Source organism: Electrona antarctica (genome assembly GCF_951216825.1).
Source record: "Electrona antarctica genome assembly, chromosome: 24".
Taxonomy (NCBI): Eukaryota; Metazoa; Chordata; class Actinopteri; order Myctophiformes; family Myctophidae; genus Electrona; species Electrona antarctica.
This window is the reverse complement of record NC_136803.1, coordinates 14,519,972-14,546,127: the sequence shown is the minus strand read 5'-3', so window position 1 is coordinate 14,546,127 and position 26,156 is coordinate 14,519,972. Positions and strand designations below refer to the sequence as shown.

The following is a 26,156-nucleotide window of genomic DNA, read 5'->3' as shown; positions in this document are numbered from 1 at the left end:
CAGACGATGCCAACGAAGAGGGGAAAGCGAGCAATGAACCCGTACAAGATACCCCGTCCATTTCTAATGACATCACCGTAAACAACGTGAGCCAAGAGACAGAGCAGCCTGCAGAATCGCCATCCGGGCCCAACGAGGTCGGAGAGGCAGGACGGTGTCTGGACTGTACAGAGGCGGAGTTGACCAGGCCTGGTGCTACAGAAGTGGAGGTGACCAGGCCTTGTGCTACAGAAGAGGAGTTGACCAGGCCTGGTGCTACAGAAGAGGAGGTGACCAGGCCTTGTGCTACAGAAGAGGAGTTGACCAGGCCTGGTGCTACAGAAGAGGAGGTGACCAGGCCTGGTGCTACAGAAGAGGAGGTGACCAGGCCTGGTGCTACAGAAGAGGAGGTGACCAGGCCTGGTGCTACAGAAGAGGAGGTGACGAGGCCTGGTGCTACAGCAGAGGAGTTGACCAGGCCTGGTGCTACAGCAGAGGAGGTGACCAGGCCTGGTGCTACAGAAGAGGAGGTGACCAGGCCTGGTGCTACAGAAGAGGAGGTGACCAGGCCTGGTGCTACAGAAGAGGAGTTGACCAGGCCTGGTGCTACAGCAGAGGAGGTGACCAGGCCTGGTGCTACAGAAGAGGAGGTGACCAGGCCTGGTGCTACAGAAGAGGAGGTGACCAGGCCTGGTGCTACAGAAGAGGAGTTGACCAGGCCTGGTGCTACAGCAGAGGAGGTGACCAGGCCTGGTGCTACAGAAGAGGAGGTGACCAGGCCTGGTGCTACAGAAGAGGAGGTGACCAGGCCTGGTGCTACAGAAGAGGAGTTGACCAGGCCTCGTGCTACAGAAGAAGGAAGCAGCAACCCAGCAGATCAGCCACTGACGAGCGAGGGAGAGGGAGAGAGAACAGGACAGGGAGGGGACGGAGATAAGGCGAAGGAGGATCAAATGCTACAGATTGGGGATAATGCTGTCACCGGGACAGACGAGACAGAGGAGGTGGAGGAGGAGGGTTGTGTAGAGAACAGAAGCGAGGACGATAACGGAGCTATGAAAGCCACACATGCAGAGGAGCACCAGGGAGATGTTAAAGCGGGAGATGGCGTAGAAACAGAGAGAGAGCCAGTGTCCGAGGCTATCGAGGCCGACATCAGCCTATCACAGCCACCGCCGGTGCCTCCCGGTTCAGAGGACCTTACTTTGGACTCGCAGCACGACGACGACGCCGATCTGGAGGTGATGGAAGCCATCGAGATGCAGGAGGAGGGTGGAATCGAACCGGAGGGGTCAGGAGAACAAATCGCCTCAGAAGAGACCCAGTCAACATCGGTTGGGGCATGCGAGTTGCGAGAGATGCTGCCCCACCATGAATCACAGTCAGAAGAAAGTTCTGAAGTGACCGTGGAGGACGCAAGCAGAGGTGGAGCAGTGGAGGACGAGGGGACGGCAGAAGAGCCCGTGACTGTTTTGGATGATGAGTTTGAGGTGTCGCAGGACGGAGGGAGTCCTGAATCGGAGATACCGAGGGCACCTGAACCTACCACCACAGCAGCTCAGGTAGGCCTGTCACAAGTATTACGTTATAATCACAATTGTTTTCATAATAGTCAATCGTTTCCATGTTGAAAAATGTCCATACATTTTCAAATATCTTTCAAAAATATCAGAAATAGCAGATCTACAAGCTTTGTAAGATTTTAGATCAACTATTTCCACTATTTTGACATAACAGAAATACAAATTGCAATGTTCCAATGTTCAATGCAAAAAACACAATTAAATAGTTAATCGTAATTATTCGTGTGACAATTAATCGTTAACTTCAATGTGTAATCGTGACAGCCCTACGCCCAGGACAACGGAGGCGAGGCGAAGGACGGACATGGAGAGGGCGAGACGCCAGAAGGCCAGGACGACAAACCAAGGGGAGAGGGCAAGGATGGAGCGAGCGAGGTCAACGGGCGAGTGAGGGAACTGAGGGACGCCATGGAGAACGGGATCACAGGGCCAGAGTCGCCGTCCTCAAACGGGGGCGAGGGAGGAGGGCTGACGACGAAGCCGGAGCGCATGACGTCCGTGAGGAGACAAGACACCGACTGGATCAAGAAAGACATAGAGGAGGAGGAGGAGGAGACGACGAGAGACTGGAGGAGAGACCTGAAGATTGTGAAGAAAAAGGCGCCGCCGACTGAGGAGAAGATCCCAGCGCCGAAGGAAGACTGGATGACGGAGCTGAAGTCCCTGATGAAGGACCAGTCTCTGATGAAACGGCGGGACGAGCCGGGGAAGAAGAAGCGAGTGGTGCTGATGGAGGACGGCCAGTCCTACTACCCTCGCCGCGACCAGGAGAGGAAAGAGGAGGTGACGCTGCTGTCTCACAAGACGGTGTGCAGTCCTGTGCTTCCCAGGGCGAGGAGGAGCAGCGGCGGGGTCTCTGACGACCAGGACCTCGTTGTCTCACTCTACGTCAAGGTACTCGTCACGCACGCACGCACGCACGCACGCACGCACGCACGCACGCACGCACGCACGCACGCACGCACGCACGCACGCACGCACGCACGCACGCACGCACACACACACACACACACACACACACACACACACACACACACACACACACATACGTTATACAAGCTTGTGCATACTCAAAAGTGTGCAGAGCTTTTTTTTCAGCGGGTTTTGAGCGTTGTGTGATTGTAGATCGGCTATTTTCAGTCGGCTACTTTACATATTTCAACAAAAGCTTTGACAAATCTTTACAAACCGTCTCTTATATGGGGCTTGATTGACTGCTGCTGCGGATCATAGACATTATTAAAAAAAAGACTTCTACAGAGAGTGTGGATTGTTTCCTCTCTAGTTGTGTGTTGTTAGCCGAGCTTAGACCTGGTCTGTGTCGGAGATATAAAACACTGTATGGCTTGGGTGTCAAGCTGATGAAATAACCCCAGAGTGGAAATAGGGGGGCGTGGCCAGGAATACCCTGTCCCTCTAGTCTAGTCTATACAGTACGTATTATGCAAATCTGCACCCACTGTATTCAGGAACTTCTGAAGACTGTCCTCGAGTTGAGCGATACAAGTGCGTTACATCATTGAGGTTAACAGACAGACAGACAGAGTCACAGACAGACAGTAAGTAGCCTTGCCGAGCCATGATCGAGGCCCATAGGGCAGGAGTTTATCTCCTGTTTCTGTAGCGTGAGGCAGCTTGATGTACAAGTACACCCCCTGGACATGACGCTAGTATGTCGCAGGGACTTACCCCCAATCCGACCCTTGATGCTGAGTGTCAAGCAGGGAGGCACTGGGTCCCATTTTTAGAGTCTTTGGTATGACCCGGCCGGGGATCGAACCCCGACCTCCCAGTCTCAGGGCGGACACTCTAACCACAAGGCCACTGAGCAGACAGACAGACAAAGATGATATTAGGCTGATGAAACCTCCCCGAAGGCTTGGCAGTATATTCCGGCCAACCCTGGCCATACAGTATGTATGTTAGAACTAATAGTATACTTACATACACCGTATCATGCATGCAATGTGCAATACTTTAGTTTAAAATGTTCTCTCAGCATGAAGACAGACAGACTCTGAGAGTAAACAGTGATACCGATGTGTAAAAGTCAAATAAGCCTGCATGAGCACAACAGTGACATGATCTGTTCCAAGTACATAACAATACACACATACATACACCCATCTACAGTAATCTCTCTCTCTCCGTGTGTGTGTGTGTGTGTGTGTGTGTGTGTGTGTGTGTGTGTGTGTGTGTGTGTGTGTGTGTGTGTGTGTGTGTGTGTGTGTGTGTGTGTGTGTGTGTGTTGTAATCCACTTAGAGATTAGCCTTCTTGGCAGGCAGGGAGATGGCGACAACATTCCAACCCTCCTTATTCTACAGTGAATTAAAGTAATTACTCTCTGATGCATTCTTTACCTTGATTAAAAAAGGGCAGGATTGAAATGACACTTAAGCACTAATTTAAAAACAAAAAAGCATAAATAACAGATCTACAAGCCCACCGTGCATTGCATCTTCTATTTTTTTAAACTTTAGATTAAGAAAACCCATATGCACCCTAAATAGGCACGCCTGGCACGGTACAAAGGTGGTTGGACGGCCATTATGTGGGACTGGCTAAGCCAGTGTTTCCCAAAGTGGGGTCCGGGGACCCCCAGGGGTCCTTGAGGAAGTTCCAGGGGGTCCCCAGCTGAATGATAGTTTGTAACCAAATGGACCCTTATGGGTCTGTAACTCAGAGAGTGTACAAATTATATTTGTACACTCTCAGAGTTCAATTTACATTGATTTTACAATATAAATTGGGGTCCCAGAGATAGAAATGTCATTAAATGGGGGTCTGTAGACTAATATGCATGTCAAACTGAGGGTCCTTGAAATTACCACTGGGCTAAGCAGTGCTAAACGGTGCTTGGAGGAGTGTGTGTTCTTGCTCATCTCAGCTCCTGTCAGAACACACAAAATTCAGTCTTTTTCTAGCAGATCGAACAGGAATTTGTTCTGGACCCGTTGAGGTGCACCGTGATAGGTCAATGACAGTTTACAGCAATGGTTCTCAACCAGTGGTCCTTGGGGGGGTTCCAGGTGGTCCCCACCCTTAATATATAGAACTTTAACTCTTGAGAGTTTAAAATGAAACCAAATGGACCCACAATTTCGTCAACAGATTAAAACTAGACTAAAATGATGTTAGGGACAGATTAGTGGAGACGAGTTCCAGACAGTTTGGTTGCACTCTGAGAATAGCAGCTCTACTAGCTCACAATGCGGGCAAACATCTAATTTCTCTTTTTAGTCATGAGCTAAAACGTTTAGGAACCACAGCCTACCATACAGATTGGACTTGGACAAAATAAAAAGGTATTCATTAAACAAAATTATATACGCTAACAGAGCATTTACACTCAGGATTCTGTACATGCAATACAATAACAATTTGATATAAAGTTGTCAGTTCATAAACTTTAAAGCTGTCTGTTCTCTGGTTTGTGATGAAATTCTTGACTGAATGAAGGCAACACACTGACTGAGGAGTGACCAGCTGAGACGTTTAATCCCTGGGACAAAATGTGCTAATATGTGAGAGCAACTGCATTTGCACATACACGCACGTCGCACGCACACACGCACACACGCACGCACACAGGCACACATGCAAACGCAAGCACGCACGCCAGCACGCACGCATGAACGCACGCACGCGCAAGCACACTAAACAATGCCTTCCTTTGTGTCAAACTCTTTTGGTAGACAGACCAATATAGATGTAATTACTAATTATTATGAAAATGTTGTCCATCACTGTCTGTATGTTGTGTTTCATCACGTTGTGAGCTTATAGATCTGCTGAATTCAAATTAACCCATTTAGACCTGAGGGGGCAGATTCTAAATCCTACCTACACTTAAGTTTGCTATATATATGGTCTCTGTCGGGTGGAAACCTCATACTGTATGTCCAAAACCTTTCAGGATTAAAATAATAAAAAAAAAATAGTAGGACCATATGCATTTTCACCCCACGAAGGAAAGAAACAGAGGGTAGAATACACAGTAAAAATCCTGAATATCAATGTAAGTCTGAGAGTGTACGAAAGAAACTATAAGGTTTAGGTTCTGTCTGTATACTCTCTGAGTTACATTAACACTTAGGATTCTAGATTCTTAGAGAATCCGGTGACACCCACACTGCTGACCCTGAAACAGATTGCACTGTGTTCTGACCCTCCCACACGCACGCACGCACACACACACACACACACACACGCACGCACGCACGCACGCACGCACGCACGCACGCACGCACGCACGCACGCACACACACACACACACACACACATCGCTACAGCTTGTTAGTGGAGGTCTTTGACAGGTTTTGGATCCTATCTGACAGGGCAGTATTATGCGTGTCTGAAGTACCAGGTCTTATTACTTAACTTAAGACCTGGAGGCGTGGTCAATGCCATTAGGCTATTCTGAGTGGCCAAACAGCATTGACCACGCCTCCAGGTCTTAAGTTAAGTAATAAGACCTGGTACTTAAGACACGCATAATACTGTGTTGCTTTTCTTTCTTTTCTTTTTTTTTTATTTAAATTTTCCAATAACAGAAATCAAAGATCTCAGGGGCAGGCATATTATGAAAAGACTGTTGTTGAGCAACACATGCCCCTCAGGCAAAAGAAAAAAGAAAACCTTTTCTCCCCTTCATGTCCCAATTTAATAAGTTAATAAGCCACTTCCCAAATCCCCAGCCTCTCTACGAGTACTCCATCTTTGCTAACCCCCACAATAAGTCATTGGGAGGGTGAAGATGTGTGTTGCTTTTCAATACAACCGATGTATGGTCACATTTTATGGCAACTTCCAATATTTCCACACATAATGTGTGTTAATGTGAAACCTTTTAATTCTCCCAACACAGGCTATTGCTTTTCTATTGGATCAAGCCTGTCTACTTTGCATGAATATTGTCCTTGTTTTAAATCTAGTGTATATTTAGGCTACTACCACAACATCCATTGTTACTATCAAGTACAAACATGTGTCTGTGTACAGTGTATCCATGCACACACGCATGCGCGCACGCACACGCGCGCAAGCACGCACACACGCGCACACACACACACACACACACACACACACACACACACACACACACACACACACACACACACACACACACACACACACTAGAACCCACATACACTGTGTTTATTGATAGTTTGATATTTAGCTTAATATTTGCTTGGACAAAGAGTGATTGTGTGATGAAGGCATACCCATGGCTCTCTGCCCCCAGGCCCCCCCTCGCTCTCTGTTTCTCTCTCTCTCTCTCTGTGTGTGTCTCTCTCTGCCAGCTGCATAACATAGGACAAACAGACAAAAAGAAAATATTGGACAGACAGACATTCAGACAGACACACCTTATGCAATGCTGATTTTGAGGAGCAGAATGTTTTGTGTGGATTTAAACTGATACCGTAGTAACTAAAGCTGTTTGTAATGCCTTTTTAATACCTTTGACAGATTAGTCTTACAAAGATATACCCTCACAGAGTCCAACTTTGTGAGAGTAGCTGGGCATTGGGCCCATATAGTCCCTTTTTCTCTGGGACGATTTCGACGACACTGCAGGAACTTAAACAAGGATTGTTTTCTTTGGAGATCACTTTTATCACTGGACATCGGGACAAATATACACTTATTAGGATTTGTTTATTGCTAACTAAACTTACCCATGGCAGTCATAACCTTGAGCTACAGTACGTGCTCTCTGCGAACGGTAACTACGTCTCCAGCAAAGTAACGTCCTTTGGGGGGAATAAGGGGACTTTTCTCTGGATCTCTCACCATGGCCTGGTTCGACGTTGCGGCTAAGAAGCTCGGCTTCCCGACCATTGAGTTATATGTCAAGGTAATAATGAATAATATGGCTGGCTTGAGGAGGCTATATAGGGCATATTGGCATAGCAGTGGCGGACATTTTCTGGTTCCATCGTTCCAGACACCATTCATTTTTCCCATAGAGACTTCCTGAAAAGGGGAAAAAACTCCCGCACACAAAAGTTTATTAAGGGAACAGCAATGTTTCGGTCTATTCGACCTTCATCAGGCTATCGTTATGTGCAGGAGTTTTTTCCTTTTTCAGTACGGGCACTTTCAGTATGCACCTGTCACCTGTAGGTGTACAAAAGCCTTGCTATCTATTCCATACACTGACACCACTGTGCGTAAACAGCGCCTCAAACTGTGACTCCGCCCACCACCGGGGGAAGTTGATTTGCTCTTTCACTGCAATGCAATTTGCGGCATTTTCAAAACAATATTGAGCAGAGTAGCGATTATCAAACGTATTTGCAATGCCATATGTTGAAAGATCTGTTGCCCGTGGACAAGGCATGCTACCTCCGCAAGTTAGATAGCATCGGCATAGATGTTTGTCCGTATGTGATTAAGGATTGGACCAAGTTGCATTGGCAGCCATAGAAAATTCTTACCCCAGGCTAAAACCGGATGTGACGTTTTTGGGCGTTCCTGTCTTATGTGGTGTCAGTGTATAGAGATTTCAACAAATATTTATAATATATAAATTATTTTAAGCCTAGAATCAAGCCATCCAGGATCCTGGGGATTCATTAGCCTGAACCTTTGATTCTCTAGAAGAAGAAAAGAATCACACTTGTGTGAAGTGAGGGGCGCAGCGAGGGCAGTATTTATTATCGGCCAGATGACGTCTTACGTTGTCATTTACTGCCCTAAACAAACATTAAAGTCCAAGTTCACAGAATCAAATGATGCCAAAAGGTAGATCGGAAAGGCTGTTCAGGTAAACACCCCTAAAAATATATAATTTAAATACGGTATGAAAAAAAAAAAAAGGAAAGAAATCAAAAAGGGTCTGTCAGCTCAAACCCATAATGCAATACTTTGTTTTCCAGAGTGCTGCACACAAACGTTAGTAGCATTACAAAGTTATATACAATTTCCCCACACACACACACACATTTCCCATTCCAAGTGCGTTTGTCTTATACGTATGTGATGCCATCACCGCTATTCCAAAGCTTTTTTTTAAAATATTTTCAGCAATGGGATCATGTGTGTTTTGGGGCGGGTAGATCTTGTTGGACAAAAGATTTGTTAAAAATCAGTCACACTCATGTGAAGTGAGGGGCGATCTTATCATCATCATCATCATCATACATCACATTCCGTGCTCAGCCAATCAAATCATTTCCGTGGTACACACACACACACACACAGACACACAAAGCTGGGCATAGGAGGGGCTAGTGCCCCTCAAATAAAATGTGGGTTAAGACTTAAGTGGTTAATTGGTGTGTGTGTGTGTGTGTGTGTGTGTGTGTGTGTGTGTGTTTGTGTGTGTGCGCTTGTAGGCGGGCTGCGATGGGGAGAGCATCGGGAACTGTCCGTTCTCCCAGAGACTGTTCATGATACTGTGGCTGAAAGGAGTCATCTTCAATGTGACCACCGTGGACCTGAAGAGGTGAGACACACACACACACACACACACACACACACACGCTCCGATCCTACCATCAGAATAGTCACACCAGGGGCTTGAATCGCTGCCCTCCACACTTCTATTATATTATAGGAGGACATGTCTAGCATCAGGGTCTTGACCTCTACAGCGTTGTTAGCCAATTCTAATGTGGACCGTCCACATGACACCTATAGTGCCATTCATAGTATTCTTGTGTAGACTGACTCCATGTGTAGATTGTAAATGTGTGTGTGTGTGTGTGTGTGTGTGTGTGTGTGTGTGTGTGTGTGTGTGTGTGTGTGTGTGTGTGTGTGTGTGTGTGGATCTGTAGGAAGCCCGCTGACCTGCAGGACCTGGCCCCGGGGACGAACCCGCCGTTCATGACCTTCAATGGCGAAGTCAAGGTCGACGTCAACAACATAGAAGAGTTCCTGGAAGAGAAACTCTCACCACCGCGGTAGGCGTGCGCACGTGTACACGCGCACGCACGCACACACACACACACACACACACACACACACACACACACACACACACACACACACACACACACACACACACACACACACACTCTACTAGGGGAGTACATGGCAAAATCCACATGAGTAAAACGTTTTAACTTGTATGTATTTAGTCAGTCATGGCTTTCAGACTGGGAGCGTGTGTGTCTAGTGTATTGTAACGGGGTAGAGTCCCGTCCAGATACCGTACTTAAACCCATAAACTCAGGTGTAACCAGTTGGCCTAATGGCCTGCACCTCTGCCAATCACTGAAGACTGCAGTGAGGCAGAGGGGCACCCCGAGGCAGAGGGCAGAGGGCCACCCCGCCCGCCGTGCCCGTCACAACAGGTTCATGGGTTCAGTATCTTATCTTACAATAAATGCACCACGTCTCTGTATGTGTATGTACGTACGTCTGCTGTAATCCACGTAACTCGAGAACCCACCGACTTCAAATTTGACACAGGTGTTCCACACCAGCACAGGGAGTGCAGTGCCCAGCCTTGGCAAAAGATTGTGTTAAAGCATTCCTAAGGTGGCGCCTTATCCCTTATGCCTAAGCCCCATTTTATTAGGCTTTCTTTCTTTCATTTCTTTTTGTAAAGTGAAAATAGCTTATCTACAAGCTCATAGACGCAGAACAACTATTTTCACTAGTTTAAAATGTTTTTCAAAATACAAAATATACCTAGGATTAGGCCCCTGGTCTCAAACACAATTTTACTACCTTTTTGTACTGCCTTTGAGTGAGCTGTAAGTAACTAACACATGTGATGTTCTTAGTATCCAGTGGTGACATGAAATGTTCTGTGGTTTGTGTTCTGACCTCAGGTACCCCCGTCTGGCTCCCAAACACGCCGAATCCAACACAGCTGGTATCGACGTCTTCGCAAAGTTCTCTGCTTACATCAAAAACCCCAAAAAAGACGTCAATGATGGTGTGTGAGGTTTTCTGTCGATAGATAGATAGATAGATAGATAGATAGAGTGAGTGAACATTCACCAGGTGTATAGTGTATCAGTATATTAATATACAATACTACCGTATATACTATAATATTTTAGCCCAGTTCTAATAGATACTGAATAAATATGAATGTTTGTACACCTTTTGGTTATGTGTGTGTGTGTATGTGTGTGTGTGTGTGTGTGCGTGCGTGCGTGTGTGCGTGCGTGCAGTGCTAGAGAAGGCTCTGCTGAAGTCTTTGAGGAGGCTGGATGACTTCCTGAGGACTCCTCTGTCAGAGGAGATCGATGCCGACGCAGCAGGAGACCTGCCAGAGTCCAGCAGGAGCTTCTTAGACGGACCTGAACTCACTCTGGCAGACTGTAACCTCCTGCCCAAACTACACATCCTCAAGGTCGGTCTGTCTGTCTGACGTATTAACAGTCCGACCCAAAACACCCTACCCAAAACCCAAACCTAACCTCACAGGAAGCCACGGGTTAGTTCTACCCTGCCACGGCTTAGTTTTAACCTGTCACACATGTCGGGAGATGTCTAACCAACGTATGCACCCCCTGCCTGCCTGCCTGCCTGCCTGCCTGCCTGCCCTTTTTGGGGATTTTTTAATGGATCTTTTTCTTTCTTTTTTCCCCTCCAAAATAATAAAATAATAAACACGGACCCTCACGTATTAGTAGGACAACATCGGCCACCAGAACCAAGGACTGGTGTTTTTGATGAATCTAAAATGGAAGTTACGATGGGTTTGAAAGGGAGGCGAGGCAGCTAAAATACATATAAAATATCTAAATAATGAAGCAACTTAAAAAGTCTGGAGTGCACACAAAAGCCTGAGTGGACAATGAACTGACCCAAACATTTTTATGAAAGTGAAATATCCAGTGCTTAATTTCTAAATTCTTAGGTGCCGGAGCTCGGGTGCGTGCACGTGCATGCGCACATTTTTTTTATCCCGGATTTTTTTGCCTTTTGTAGCACAACCAACGGCCAGCCCACCCATCAGAACACAATAGAGTAGGCATATCGACGTTTTTCTATGTCTTTAAATGTTCTGATGAATTGAAAATGGAGGACCCTGAAGTAACAAGTCTTAAGCTTTTTCTAGTTTTATACTCGTAGCAGTCAGATTTTGTATTGACCTGTGTAGGCTAATTTTGTTTGAACTGTACCCATTCTACAAACGGAATAAAATTTCCAATCAGTCAATCAATAACATTTGCAACAGCAGTTTACACAGGGGCCCGCCGGCTCACAACACACAACTACAGTAGGCATTTGCAGTTCAGTTGGCACAGCGGCTCAATGTTATATTAGATAGGCTACTGTATAGAATACAGTATTAATACTGTATTAAGTTAGGGTGGCCCATCATCAGAACAGTACGCAATGCTAAATACCTGCATGCACGTTGTTGTCCTTTAAGCACAACAACGTGCATGCAGGTATTTAACTTGGATAATATCCAAGTTCCTCCTCCGACCTCCTCCTCCTCCTCCGACCACCTCCTCCGCCTCCTCCTCCGATGACAACTCAATAATGCTGTCCCCAAGCTGGAGGGGGGAAAACATTGGGTACCTGTACAGGCAAACCCAAGAGGCCTTGGACAAGGTTGTGCAGTGGGCAGATAAGTGGGGATTTAGGATCTTCTCCTCTAAAAGCCAGTATATGGTGTTTAAGAGGAAAATCCCAGCCTCGAGCCTCGTTATGAATGGCCAGCCCCTTGAGAGAGTAAAGGTCTTCAAGTTTCTGGGCTTGTGGATGGATGAAAGGTTGACATGGAAATAGCATATAGAGAGGGTGCTGTGAGAAAGTAAATAACATCCTCCGCAGTCTAGCAGGCAGTGACTGGGGGGGCTGAGAGAGAGACCCTGCATATGATTATATCTAGCTATGATAAGATCCACCCTAGACTATGGGAGCATAGTGTTTGGGGCAGCGGCAAAGACACATCTCTGTAAATTAGAGTACAAAAAAAGGGTACAAAAAGCGCTGAGAGTCTGCAGTGGAACTACTCCTATTCCGGCCCCGCAGATAAGTAAGCCTGGGACAGACGCTAATTCCAGCCTTGTTGGTTGAAATGGGGGAGGCGCCGTTAAGTAACAGGAGGAAGAAACTGGGGCTTCACTACTGGGTCAAACTAAGCGGGTTCCAGTACAGCTCTGCAGCAAAATGTATATTGGACGAGTGTTGGGAGTTTGTAGGAAAGGAGTGAAGGGGCCATTCTTGGTTTGAGGCCACAACGCACACAAGCAATGTAAAGGTTTTGGGGAACTTAGAATAGTGTTGCCGGCTTTAAGGGACTGTCTTTGTGTGAGTGTGTGTGGGTGTGTTTGAGTGTGTGTGGGCCCACAACTTATAATAGGCGTCCTTAAGTGACTCAGGGGTAAAAGAAAGAGTGTTTACATTTTGAGAAATATCTTTGAAAGGGTATTATATTTAATTTTGTATTTTACAATAATTACTGGTATTCCTGAACCTTTAAGACTTTAGACTTAATCCTACCATGTTTAATGTAGCAATACCGTTCTTGTCACTATTGTTCACAGCACAAGACGTCCATACTTAAAGAGGTGAAACACATGTGGATGAGCTTTCTGTAATGAACACACAAAGGATCTGTAGCTGTCAAACCTTTATTTGAAAAATAAATTACAGAGTAAATATTGTCTTTTACAATGCATTCTATGAAGACAAAATACTAGAGAATCTAAACAAATGATCAAACTAAGTGATCAAAATACACTATGCTAATGTTAGTCGAAACAACACACAACACATGTCAACACACAGAGACGAGTTACAATTGCACCACTATAGTGCATGAATTCCTGACGACATGTGGACAAACACTGATTTTCATATTGTTATATTAGTATCAGCAAACTCTAATGCCTTCTTTGAAGAAAATGGAAAAACTCATTAATTTAACCAACAGATTTTTCTGATGTATGCGTCTTCATGTGTGTATTTAGACTACCACTCCGACTAAAGCATTTTTCACAAACTTTACACTCAAATGGCTTTTCCCCTGTATGAGTCCTCATGTGTGCGTTTAATTCCCCATTACGAGTACAGCCCTTGCCACAAACTGTACACGTAAAGGGCCTTTCCCCTGTGTGAGTCATCATGTGTAATTTTACATGACCCCTTTGACTAAAGCCTGTGCCACAAACTGTACATGTAAAGGGCCTTTCCCCTGTATGAGTCCTCATGTGTTTTTTTAGAGCACTCTTTTGACTAAAGCATGTGCCGCACACTGAGCAAGCAAATGGCTTTTCCCCTGTATGAGTCCTCATGTGTGCGTTTAATTCTCCATTATGAGTACAGCCCTTGCCACAAACTGTACACGTAAAGGGCCTTTCCCCTGTGTGAGTCATCATGTGTAATTTTACATGACCCTTTTGACTAAAGCCTGTGCCACAAACTGTACATGTAAAGGGCCTTTCCCCTGTATGAGTCCTCATGTGTTTTTTTAGATCACTCTTTTGACTAAAGCATGTGCCGCACACTGAGCAAGCAAATGGCTTTTCCCCTGAATGAATCATATTGTGTGTCTTCAGATTTGCTTTGCGATTGAACATTTTGCCACAATCTGCACAACTAAAACTTTTCTTACCTATGTGACTCATCATGGAGTAACTTTGTTTGGGTGATTTGAGGTTGTGGAGCAGCTTGTTGATCAAACTATTTCCTCCCATGTGTTGTACATTGTGTGATCTCAGTGTTTTTGAACCCGACTGGTCATCCGTGGTCTCATCCCACTCATCACTGTTTTCAGTGATGTCAGATTCAGAACATTGTGAAGAGATGAGCTGATCATCACTACTTGGTTGTGATGTTCCACAGTCCTCTACATCAGCTTGTGTTTCCATGTGTTGAGATGAGGTGCTGGCTACAGGTTCTGTTTGTACGTTTTCACCATCTTCAGGTTTCACTGACAGTAATATCTCTGTTGATCCACCATCCACCTCTGATCTTTGAAGTAGCTCATCATGTTCCTCTTTAATCTGTGGAGACTCTGGTTCCTCTTTGATCAGACTGGAGGTTCTCTCCTCCTGATCATCTTTAATCTGTGGAGACTCTGGTTCCTCTTTGATCAGACTGGAGGTTCTCTCCTCCTGATCATCTTTAATCTGTGGAGACTCTGGTTCCTCTTTGATCAGACTGGGGGTTCTCTCCTCCTGATCATCTTTAATCTGTGGAGACTCTGGTTCCTCTTTGATCAGACTGGAGGTTCTCTCCTGCTGCTCAGGGAATACCTCCTCTTTACACACAAGGAGCTGTATGGCGTCTAGACAGAATATATAAAAGAGAACCCATTAATACATGTTTGAACATGACCTACATTCTATCATAGATATGCATTTTTAATGTATTGGTCAATAGTTCAACCAGTTATGTAGTTGTGGTTGGAGGGAACTTTGGCTGTTAGTTCCATATCTGTCCTAACTTCAAATGACTGTTTCTTACCTTACCTCAACAATGCTTCATTTCTAAAACAAGACACTCATTGTTTCTCAAATGTAAAATGTAATTAGCTACAACCTACTGCTATCAGATATAGCCCCTGTTGTTTTGAAATGTAAAGTTTATTGAACTTCCTCCTTTTAAACAGTCTGATTATACACGATCAACAGTTTATTTAATTCTTCCTTACTACTTGATTCTGTTGTAAATATTTGATTAACAGACATGAATGGAGGAAACTACAACTAGAATACTATTGACTATTAAATATCAATGCAAGCTCACAACTTTTCAACCAGTTCCTTTTCCATTCCAAATAGTCACTATTGCTGTTTAAGTAATTAAACAGCAATGGTCTCTCTCTCTCTCTCTCTGTAAATGTTTTACCAACCTGCTCTGTGTAGTTTGACGATTGGTTGTAAAACCATATCCAGTAGTTTGCGTTGGCGGTCAGTTTCTTGCTTGATGTGGAAAGCTTCATCCTCGTACTCTGTTAGAATTCTACCAACGACCCCAAATATCTCTTCAGCAGCAGCAGATAGTCTCTGGTTGACCAAGGACTTCAATGTTTGTAATAAAGCCATAACTCAAGTCAAAACCTGTCCAAATCCAGATTTTTTAATCGGCCTAGAGCAAAATACTAAAGTAGAACCAAAACTAGACGCTTCAGCTGGTGCAGAAAGGAGAAGTTCAGCTCTTAACAACTAGCAGAGATTAATGTGACACCTAGCAGAACAAACTCTTGTTAAATACTAACAGAGGGCCCTGCTCATCCAATCAGAGTGAGGGGGGGCGGGACACACCAACAATATCACAACTGGCCAATCACTGCTCACAAGGCAATTCAATGTGTTTTATATAAAACATTAAGAAAAGAAAATATGAAATTATAAAAGTGCAATCAGATTCAGTAACAATATAAATTATGAATGTAAAGATGCACTGTGTAACCCCTATTCTACCCTGGATTTGAACCTGGTTGCCTTAATAGAAAACACATATTCAGGACACAGAGCAAAGGCAATAGTACAAGAACAAAAACAATCAACGGAAATTAATTAAATAATTTAAATAAATTATTATTAAATGTCAGTGTAGAATAATAATTACACCATCTCAATGAAAGGCAGCAGCAAACATGCATGCACGTTTTTAGCTGTGATTTAAAATAACAGAGTTGTTGCAGAGCTGCAATTTTCAGGGAGTTTGTTCCGGATATGTTACAAATTAAACTGAATGCTATGTTTTTATTTTAGGGTCATAAAGCAAACCTTTCCCAAATGACCATAGAGGTATGCATGGTTGATGATAACACAGGATCATTGGCCCCAAACCATGCTTTTGTAACAGGGTGGTTATCCCTTTAACGTTTCTCTTCTCTTCTCTTCGTCTCTTCTCCACTCCAGGTGGTTGCCAGGAAGTACCGTGGTTTTGAGATTCCGTCAGAGATGGTGGGGGTGTGGCGATACTTAAACCACGCCTACCAGAGGGAGGAGTTTACCAACACCTGCCCCGCAGAGAGAGAGATTGAGTTTGCGTACCTGGATGTTGCTAAACGAATAAAATAGAAATATATATGTACGTATATATTCAATCATTCAGAGTATTTGAAGATGTGACAGAGGGAGGCAGCAGTAAACGAAGGTATACAATGAGTATGGAGATTATGAACATTCTCCACTGAAAGATGTTGTCATTTTGTTGCCCAAATAATATCCTTATTTGTTTTGGACAAATGGTAACATGATTAAGGGTGTACACTGTACAGAGAATGTTTCTAGCTAAATATCCAATGCTAAGTTGCAGTATGCATTTTTTGTTGAGGTACTGTATATTGTGGTTGGTTGGTTGTTCACATTACTTAAGCTTAGCCTGTCTTGATCTGACCTCATACTTCATGCGACGTCTCTTAGCTTATACAACATAACATAACATCCCGGCCGTGCCATGTGTTATTGCCTAATAGTCCACATTATGTCGAGGACTGACTAGTTTGTAAATGGGATCCAAAAACCCTGGTGATTTTCTCTAGGCGAAATGTATGAAGGAGTTAGAGACGCAGAACGTACTGTAATGGCTAAACAGTTAAGTAGAAGAAAGAGGGATAAAGACGCAGACATTGAGATGAAAGGAAGAGGAGATGGAATGGAAAGAGAGATACAGAAATGAGGAGAAAAGATGGTGAATTTAGAAAGAGGAGGGAACAAAGCTAAATAGATTGAGAGTTAATGATGGAGAGAAAAAGCAATGACCGATACAAAATCCAGAGTGAACAAGATCCAGTTTCAAACCAGTACTGAGTCTACTGACTGAGCTCTGTGTTCACTTCTTTTAAGAAAATATTTCGTTTTTCTTAACAAAGCAGGATGTATGTTTTGTTTTTGTTTGTTTTTTACTCCCGAGTTCATGGTCAACATTTCATTGTGTGCAGTACAGTCAGTCAGTACTTGTTCTGAAACCTTAGCTAGTTGAAATGTTTTGCATTCCTGTGTGAAACGGAACCAGTAGATAACCACACATGAACTTGGAACTGAATTTACTAAGTATAAAGCGACGAGTGCGTGTGTGTGTGTGTGTGTGTGTGTGTGTGTGTGTGTGTGTGTGTGTGTGTGTGTGTGTGTGTGTGTGTGTGTGCGTGCTCTCACAGGTTGGGTGGCACATTGATTTATCTATGCTAATCATCTGGCGTTTAAAACAGCGAGATCTATGTACTGTATGAAAGATCTATGTACTGTATAGAGATCTATGTACTGTATGAAAGATCTATGTACTGTATGAAAGTCAGAATGTATTCATTATTCAGTCATACACAGCAGAACTGCAGGGCCAGTTCACTATATTACCTCTCTCAATATATTATTACCACTTCAGTTCAAAATCCATTTAGCCTTCTGTTTACTTCATTTCGTGTGCCACTGCAATGATCCACTAACTGTACTCTACTGTACTGTAGCACTGCAGTGGAAGCTCACACTAATGCAGCCTGTGTGATTTGTTAAAGACATTTGATAATTATGTAAACTGATAATATATATGTAAAAACTGTGCCTGTCTTACTTGGAGGCACCACAGGTAGACATTACTGTATATTGTAATCCTGAAATGACAAATCTATGGCCTTGACCATTAATCTATTGTACCTTTGATTCTCCAATAATCTGTCGGGACCTTTAAGGGCCAGTTCATTCAGTGTGTATCTCTGTCAATACTAATGACAACAACACTATGCTCATAGTCATAGTCATAGATTATTTTAGTCTCCGCCAGGCCGAAGGCATAGCCGACCGAGGCTATTGATCTGAATTATTTGACACCAAAGTTCAAGTAGTTCTTCCTTGACACTCAAAAACACTTGAACCCTAGTGTCCACATTCTGGGGACAACAGTCAGCTGAAATAGCAGATCTACAAGCTCACATCATGTCGCAACCAGGGGTCATCAACATGTCCTACAGGGGTCAGGAGTCATCAATATGTCCGTACACGGACAAATGTGTCCGTAGCAACAATTGGCCTTATCTGTGGCAAATTCTTGATTTAGTTTTGCACATAACATCATAATATTCTTATTTTGATCAAAAGACCCAGTTACTGAATGTCTCCAGGTTTTCTTCAGAATATGTATGACACTGATTTACTATGACACTATGGCATATTCCACTAGAGTCCACTAGTGACTAGTACGATTAACTTTTTATTTGGGACCCCTTCCATTAGTACACTCTCCAGTCCAGTCTCCTGTAATGGTCATTTTGGGCTAGCTCTTTGTGTTTCTGGTAATTATTGTCCGCTCATTTGCATGTCCATGGCAAAAAAATAATTTTGACAAAAATGTCCACGACAAGCCAGCATGGCAATGACCCCTGGTCGTAACACGGCACTTTGTGAGTGACCTTGTATTTCTGCCATTTTGGGCGAAGATATTAAATGACCTAGTGTAGAGCCTCTCAGCTATTCAGGGTTTAAGTGTTTTTAAGTATGGCAGAAGGAAAGAGCTCTATGTATGAAATAACTGTATTGGTCATGATGGAAACTATTGCACCATTTTGAGTGGTGTTGTATTTATTGTAAGTGTTCTGCCATGTTGAGTGTTGGGTCCATTTTCAGTGGTGTTGGAAGTGAGGTACACCAAAGCAATCATGATACCAGTTTAATGTGTTCTGGCCTTATAATCCTCTCCAGGGAACTCTTTATTAAAACTAATTTCACAACTAGACGAGTCCGTGTGGCTTTGTTTTTGTGTTTGGAATATATTAATCTCTAGAAACCAGATATCTGCATTTGAACACAGGATCTGTAGTTAACAGACTCACAAGAACATCTTGTGATGGCTTTTTTCCAATGTTTCCAAGAGCGTAATTTTATATATTTATTGATTCAGAATGGTCTCGCCAATATCCACCGTTAAGCAGCATCCCAGTAGCATCCTGGAATGGCTGTGATATTACATTCATGCGATGTATTCCATATGCAGTACACACCAATAGATCACTCCTATGCCCTCCTGACACTGTCGGTGAAATGTATGCAATATGACAGCATTTTAGGGCTATAAAGGTCCTATACCTATACTTTAACTAAAAGTCCATGTCATTACACTTCTCAGATAGCATCCATACTCACTCAGAAACTTGTTGGAACTTCTCTCACACTCTCCTGCTCCATGCTAGTGTGTTAGTTAGTTGACCAGCCACAGTCCATCTTGTCATTCATGTCAGCTGATTATGGTAGAAATACAAAGGTGAAAACCAGCTCCCGTCCAAACACACAAACATACTGATATTAATCCCTGGCTGTTCATTTGGTGACAACATTTACCAGATTATTTAATTTAACCTGTTTCTCTCACTCCCAGACTCTCTTCCTTCCTCCTTTAGCCCCACCCCATCTTGTACATGCTATAGGTTGACTAGAGTTGACCGACACCAGGTTGGATGTCAAATTACATTGCTTCCATAAGCTTGGTCTGTCTGCTCCCTAGTGGGCCAACTGGTTAAAAAGGACAAAGGTGCATTTATCCAAAGTGCGGATGTGACTTTGAATGGCGTGTAAATACAATAGATAAATAAATCAAAGCAAGTTCTGAGAAACCGAGTGAAAAGTCCACATGAGGGCGACAAAGACTGTTGAATACAAACCAGATGAATGTAGTCAGATCATGTAAAGTGCTGTAAACATTCCTTCATTCATTAAATATGTTTGTATTTGATATTTTATTGTATATTGCTTTACTCATAGAACGCACTAGGATGTTACCAAACACTTACAGAATATGACATAGTGTGTTTAGTCTGCATATTTTAATATTTTATCACGTCATCTTAATCTGGGGAAAGTAGCCTACAGTTAGTTGGTTGAAATAATTGAATAGAGGTTGCCAGGTAGAGTAACATTTTTTTAATTGTTACTCTATTTTTTTCTAGTCTATGCTGGCAAACTGCAATTCCGTACATACACTTGTCTATAGCCTACTAGAAACACCCACATTTTTAATACATTTTACGAAAAGCACAAAAAGTTAAAGGAGCATTCAGTGATTTGGGTGATTTGGAAAACCACCCAGTCCGCCCCGGTAACAAAATGTGCACATGCACGCTCTACAGTGGGGGGAAGTGCAACAGGCCAACAGCATGTGCACCAAGGCCCGCCCCCACTCGATCATGATTGGAGGAAGGCCCCACTCATCCTGATTGGATGAAGGTTTTGCCACCCGCCACCAAAACTGAAACTAGGGTTTTTTGACCCCAGGGGCTCACTGGGGACAGGGAGGAACTCCTTATATGGTCAGCACACTCTATAGTTGGGAGGATTATCCAGAAAAAAAGAAAAAATAAGTGATATTTGAATTAAGTCAAATCACTGAATATACCTTTAAAATATGAAGATAAGAGGTTTCTGCTCCACCAGCAATGCCATTTTTTCTTATTTGTAAAATCCTGTGTTCATGGCACCATCTCTGCAGTGGTCTTATCACACCCACCTACAGTTGGAGGCCATCGATATTGTCCTTTTATTTTTGCTGAGGTTTGCGTGATCTGCGCAAAAGGACAGTTAAACCATTTTGGGCGGGAACCCCTTTTGGTGTTTTAAACATTGTTATAATTTAGCTATTGAAAAATAGCAGATCTACAAGCTCATAGCGCGCCACCAAGTGGCGCGCTACGAGCTTGTAGGTCTGCTATTTTTGAAAAATCGTGAAAATATTTATTTCAGAAAACTGGAGGATTTAGAAGGATTTTTTTAAAATTTTGAGGTCAGGCCTAAATGGGTCAAATGATAAGGGACAATATCGGTGGCACCCAACTGTATCACTTTCTCAGACATTCAGAGCTGTGGGGCGTGGAGGGAGTGTATAACATTACAACATACTATTAATATATAAAGCTCACTACATTCTGAAGTTCATCCAAGGTTTGTCTGTTCCCAGTCTGCATGCCACATCAATGACATCATGCCGGTCGGGGCCCATCTCTATGGGTCACAACAGGATAATCAAATATTTTTCAATCAGTGTGAGATAATCAACTTTATTGTCATATCACAGTCTACAGGTGTAATCAATTACAAATACAAAGTACAAAAGAATCTAGGAAAAAAAAGTAGGCTAGCTGAAAATAGCAGATCTACAAGCTCACGATAGATTGTCTATTTTCAATAGTTTGTGTCCCGGGGCTTAGCCTATATATACACCGAAACGCCACCACTGGATCTCAATTTATTTTATTTTTTAATTTCAAGGACCCCCATAACTCAGAGAGCATAGACATTTTCATTTGCATACTCTCAGAGTTACAGACCTGTATCTGGGTCCATTTAACACTTTCCCTCCCGTTAACAAGTTAATGAAGTTAGTGAAATTATGTAGAACAGCTTCCCTCCCAATCACGAGTTCCACAAGTTATGTTTTCATTGTTTAATTTGCGTTTTTAATACGTTTTACTTTTCACACCTAGAGTGGGATAGGTGAAGCGTTCAGATGGCTTGCTAAGGCTTCTGGGAAACTGAGGCCCAATGCATTCCTATTGCAATGGCGGAGCACTATGGGTGGCTCTCTCCTACGCTCTTAATTGTTATTGATCGGCAGTTTGGATTATTTTTCAACATGACGACAAAGGATCACACCATTTTAAGGCGGATTTTGATGAAACGGAACAATGATGTCGGCGGGGTGGTTCTTCAAAGGTTCGTGAAAAACTAGGCAGTCAGATGGGGATCACTAATATTTAATCCCACAGTCAAACTGTGTGGAACACCTCAAGGGTCTCCGGACCCCACTTTGAAGAACCACTGAGGGATCCACAGGGTTTCCACAGTGCTTATACAGGACGACCCAAACCCTGAGCTTTGGCTCAAACACAAGAAAATGCATCATTGATTTATACTAAGGAACAGCAGGCTCAGCGCATCGCGTTGGTGAGCTGGCGCAACATGACGCGCAGCCAAGTATAAATCAGGCGTATAACTGTCAAGTTTCTATAAATGTAACACTTGTGATAGCCAAACTGTCTCTGTCCCCGACAGCCATGTGAGCACCGAGGTGTTGAAGTCCAAATAACAGCACTTTATAATCCTCGAACGCAGCGGTAGAAAGTAACCGAGTACATTTACTTAAAGGTATATTCAGTGATTTCACTTAATTCAAATATCACTTATTCTTTCTTATTTTTTGGATAATCCTCCCTACTATAAAGTGTGCTAACCATATAAGGAGTTCCTCCCTGTCCCCAGTGAGCCCCTGGGGTCAAAAAACCCTAGTTTCGGTTTGGGCTTTGGGTGGCAAAGCCTTCATCCAATCAGGATGAGAGGGGCCATCCTCCAATCATGATCGAGTGGGGCGGGCATTGGTGCACGTGCTGTTGGTCTGTTGTACTTCCCCCACTGTAGAGCGTGTGCATGTGCACATCTTGTTACCGGGTGGACCGTTTTTTTCTCCAAAACCACCCAAATCACTGAATGCTCCTTTAAGTACTTACACAAACACTGTTCCTTCCAGTCAAGTTTACCTGTACATGTCTGTGCTGAAATCCCCTCAAGTATTTGACTCCCAACGACACAGAGTCCTTACTTCTTCGCTTCGTTAACCGACTCAAATCTTTTCCAATACTGTGACCATTTGTTTTAGTACTGGGTCTCGTAAGTCTTTATTACCCGGCTGTGAAAGCTCACTGTCGCTCCTTCGTTCTCGGTGTGGCTGTGAGGGAGCTTGTCGGAGTTGGGAGGGGGGTTAGATTTTGCGCAGGCTTCCCAGGACACACACAGTGACAGCGGTGACCACCAGCACCCCGCCAATCAGCCCGATGCGAACCCAGGGCAGGCTGTCAAGCCACTTCGGTAGTGAACCTGAGAGAGAGAGACAAAGAGAGGGAGGGAGAGAGAGAGAGAGAGAGAGAGGTTCAATGATATAACAGAACAACTGGCATACATTAACCAACAACTTACTTTATTGACCACTCTAACCGTTCGTATACTTACTAAAGGTCCATACTTTAACCATACTGTGTATACTTATTTTGTTGACCAGAGTCCACTTTTCATTTACATCAAATCACTTCCCTGAAATATAGCTGATCTACAAGCTCACAACAACAAGACAGTTCTGAGCTAGATCTGTTATTTTTTTTAGAGGCGCTAGCCCCTCCAATACATGGCTTTTTGAAGATTATGTCATATGGGAGCCCAGTCTATGGGATTTGTAGTGTTTGCTTAGAGCGCTTATGACGTAAATCGTTTGCCAGCCAAGTCTGTGGACTTTAATGTTTGTTTAGGGCACTAAATGATGACATAAGACGTCTTGTGACCGATATAAATACCGTGGGCGCTGCTCACTCCCCACACGAGTAATTTTACATCTCTGGGACACCAATCTACAATGTAAAATCCTCAGTGTTTAGTAAACTCTGGGAGTGTACAAATGGAACCTGTACAGGTCCAGTTGGTTCCATTTGTTACACTCCCAGAGTTACAACCCCATTAAGAGTCCTTTTGGACCCCTGGTGGTCCCGGGACCTGGACGGCTTTTGAGATCCAACGCTTTACGTAATCTTGGAAACAGAAGGTGTGCATTAGAACTAAATGATTGCATCCAAATTCCTCCCACAACAAATGATGCTGACGTTCATTCTCTGTTCCACTCAAACATGAGGTCAAAAGTAGGCACCTTCTTCCTCAGGAAATGATGTTACGGTCTCCTCCTGTGCTTCCATTGGCTGTGGCGTAGTGCCCACTGTGAAAGGAACACAACATGGTGCATAGTGTAGCAGGGTTTTATAGTTAACTCAAACTAACAAAATAACAAAAGGTTGAATTGGGGGGGGGGGGGGGGAAACATTTTAGTTAACCGATTTGTTTTTAAATAAATACAAATAAAATAACGAGGCCTTAAAATAGTAATAATAAAAAAAATGCAGATCAACTTAAACTTCTGCAATGTGCACAATGACTACTTTCTACTTTTGGTACGTTAAGTACATTTTGATACCAATACTTTCGTACTTTTTAATTCCGGACTTTTACTTAATTGTAAGAGAGTATGTCTACATTGTAGTATTGTTGACACTTTTACTTAAGTAAAACATTTGAGTACATTTCCCACCACTGGTCACCTTGTTCTGCGTGCATCAAGTAGTCCAGAAACACTGGAGTGGGGTGAGTCGTGCTTCCTGCGGTCCCGACCGTTGTCTGTCCCTCTGTCGCCGTTCCTGTCGAGGTGGACATGTCTGCCCAGGCGTCTGTCTCCGTCTCCGTCGAGGTGGACATGTTTGCCCAGGCATCTGTCACCGTCTCCGTCGAGGTGGACATGTCTTCTGGACGACAGAAGAAAGACCATGGCGTGAAATGTATTTGTTCAGGACGGACAGGAACGTACAGAGGCCTGTATTCTGTAAATGTTGCTTTTCACCATGTAATGTACTGTACACTCACGGGAGCATTATGTGGGGTTTGCAAACAGTTTATGTCACGTGTGTGAGGTTGATAGACCAGAGGAGGATGTAACGCAGCAGCTGCAGTGAGAAATACATTTAAACAGCCAGACACAATCTTAAAGTCAGCCTGCGATCACCTCAGAAATATAGCACGGGTTAAATAAGGTTGGGATCCGCAACTGGAGGAATCGGGAACCGACATTGAGGAACCAGCAGGAATCGGTTCCATCACATTTGGAACCTTTTCTGGAACCGGTTTTAACATCACACTGCCAGAGCTGCTATGTGGACTTCACGTCTGCTATACAATTACAATACCAGTGATTCTCAAACTTTAACATTTCAAGCACCACCATAACTCTGACTGAGAGTGTACAAATGGAACCAAATCTACAGATCTTGAACCAGATCTTGTACGATATCATGAACCATCCACCAGACCTGTCATGTCATCTGGGAAAGAATCTGCTTTCTGTCCCTGCTAAGACCAAAAATAAAAGTAAGTAGCCTTGCCGAGCCATGAGGCAGGAGCCTATCTCCTGTTTCTGTAGCGTGAGGCAGCTTGATGTACAAGTACACCCCCTGGACATGACGCTAGTATGTCACAGGGACTTACCCCCAATCCAACCCTTGATGCATTGCTGAGTGTCAAGCAGGGAGGCACTGGGTCCCATTTTTAGAGTCTTTGGTATGACCCGGCCAGGGATTGAACCCCGACCTCCCAGTCTCAGGGCGGACACTCTAACCACAAGGCCACTGAGCTGGTTATAAGAGATAAAAGTGTGGAAGCAGAATTTAGTTTTATGCACCACATAATCTCATCACGTGATAATAATACTGCCCTAATTAGGGCAGTATTATGCGTGTCTTAAGTACCAGATCTTATTACTTAACTTAAGACCTGGAGGCGTGATCAATGCCATTTGGCTATTCTGAGTGGCCAAACAGCATTGACCACGCCTCCAGGTCTTAAGTTAAGTCATAAGACCTGGTACTTAAGACATGCATAGTACTGACAGTCTCTACAGTACATAGACACACTACAGGTCAATTTCAGTCTGTGTAATGACAATGATACGACTGCAACAACTAGGCTACCAATATTCCAATAACAATGTTAATTGTCACGCATCGTGTCAGTCAGTCCGTCACGCTTTGTGACACGCTCCATATATGGCCAATACAGAATTAATTCCATATGTTGCTCTTACTGGTAATAATTATAACAGATTAAATACCAGCAGCAGTGCACTCCTCCTGTCCCAGTACAGAATTCATTCCA

General features: G+C 43.8%; 2 protein-coding genes and 1 long non-coding RNA gene across 4 annotated transcripts in view; 1 reads left to right on the top strand and 2 right to left on the bottom strand.

Annotated features, from left to right (window-relative positions):
• Positions 1-6,901: 6,901 nt before the first annotated feature.
• LOC306917542 (chloride intracellular channel protein 4) lies at positions 6,902-19,165 on the top strand. Of its 2 annotated transcripts, XM_079495833.1 has the most exons (7): positions 6,902-7,222; positions 7,273-7,423; positions 8,907-9,016; positions 9,348-9,473; positions 10,350-10,456; positions 10,698-10,879; positions 16,359-19,165. In XM_079495833.1, the coding sequence occupies exons 2-7, from the start codon at positions 7,361-7,363 to the stop codon at positions 16,518-16,520; spliced, it is 750 nt and encodes a 249-aa protein (XP_079351959.1). In that variant the 5' UTR covers positions 6,902-7,222; positions 7,273-7,360; the 3' UTR covers positions 16,521-19,165. The 2 variants fall into 2 exon arrangements, with proteins under 2 accessions (XP_079351959.1, XP_079351958.1); XM_079495832.1 differs by having other exon boundaries at positions 6,902-7,423.
• Positions 13,103-15,655, bottom strand: LOC306917543. The gene is made up of 2 exons (XR_013789208.1): positions 15,344-15,655; positions 13,103-14,776 (listed from the first exon to the last, which is right to left on the bottom strand). It is a non-coding gene; the product is annotated as an uncharacterized lncRNA (long non-coding RNA).
• A 3,753-nt stretch (positions 19,166-22,918) lies between the features above and the next one.
• Positions 22,919-26,156, bottom strand: part of LOC306917509 (uncharacterized protein) — a 9,323-nt gene continuing 6,085 nt past the window's right edge. The window contains exons 8-10 of the mRNA XM_079495774.1: positions 24,554-24,754; positions 24,109-24,174; positions 22,919-23,291 (exon numbers count right to left, since the gene is read on the bottom strand). Of these exons, the coding sequence (XP_079351900.1) occupies positions 23,176-23,291; positions 24,109-24,174; positions 24,554-24,754 (383 nt within the window). The 3' untranslated portion in view covers positions 22,919-23,175. The remainder of the gene's footprint in view (positions 23,292-24,108; positions 24,175-24,553; positions 24,755-26,156) is intronic.

Excerpts from the sequence above, each read along its gene's own strand:
- LOC306917542 (XM_079495833.1), top strand. The coding sequence starts at position 7,361 with ATGGCCTGGTTCGACGTTGCGGCTAAGAAGCTCGGCTTCCCGACCATT. Across the intron at positions 9,017-9,347 it reads ACCACCGTGGACCTGAAGAG|GAAGCCCGCTGACCTGCAGG; the intron begins GTGAGACACACA and ends GTGGATCTGTAG. Across the intron at positions 9,474-10,349 it reads GAGAAACTCTCACCACCGCG|GTACCCCCGTCTGGCTCCCA; the intron begins GTAGGCGTGCGC and ends TTCTGACCTCAG.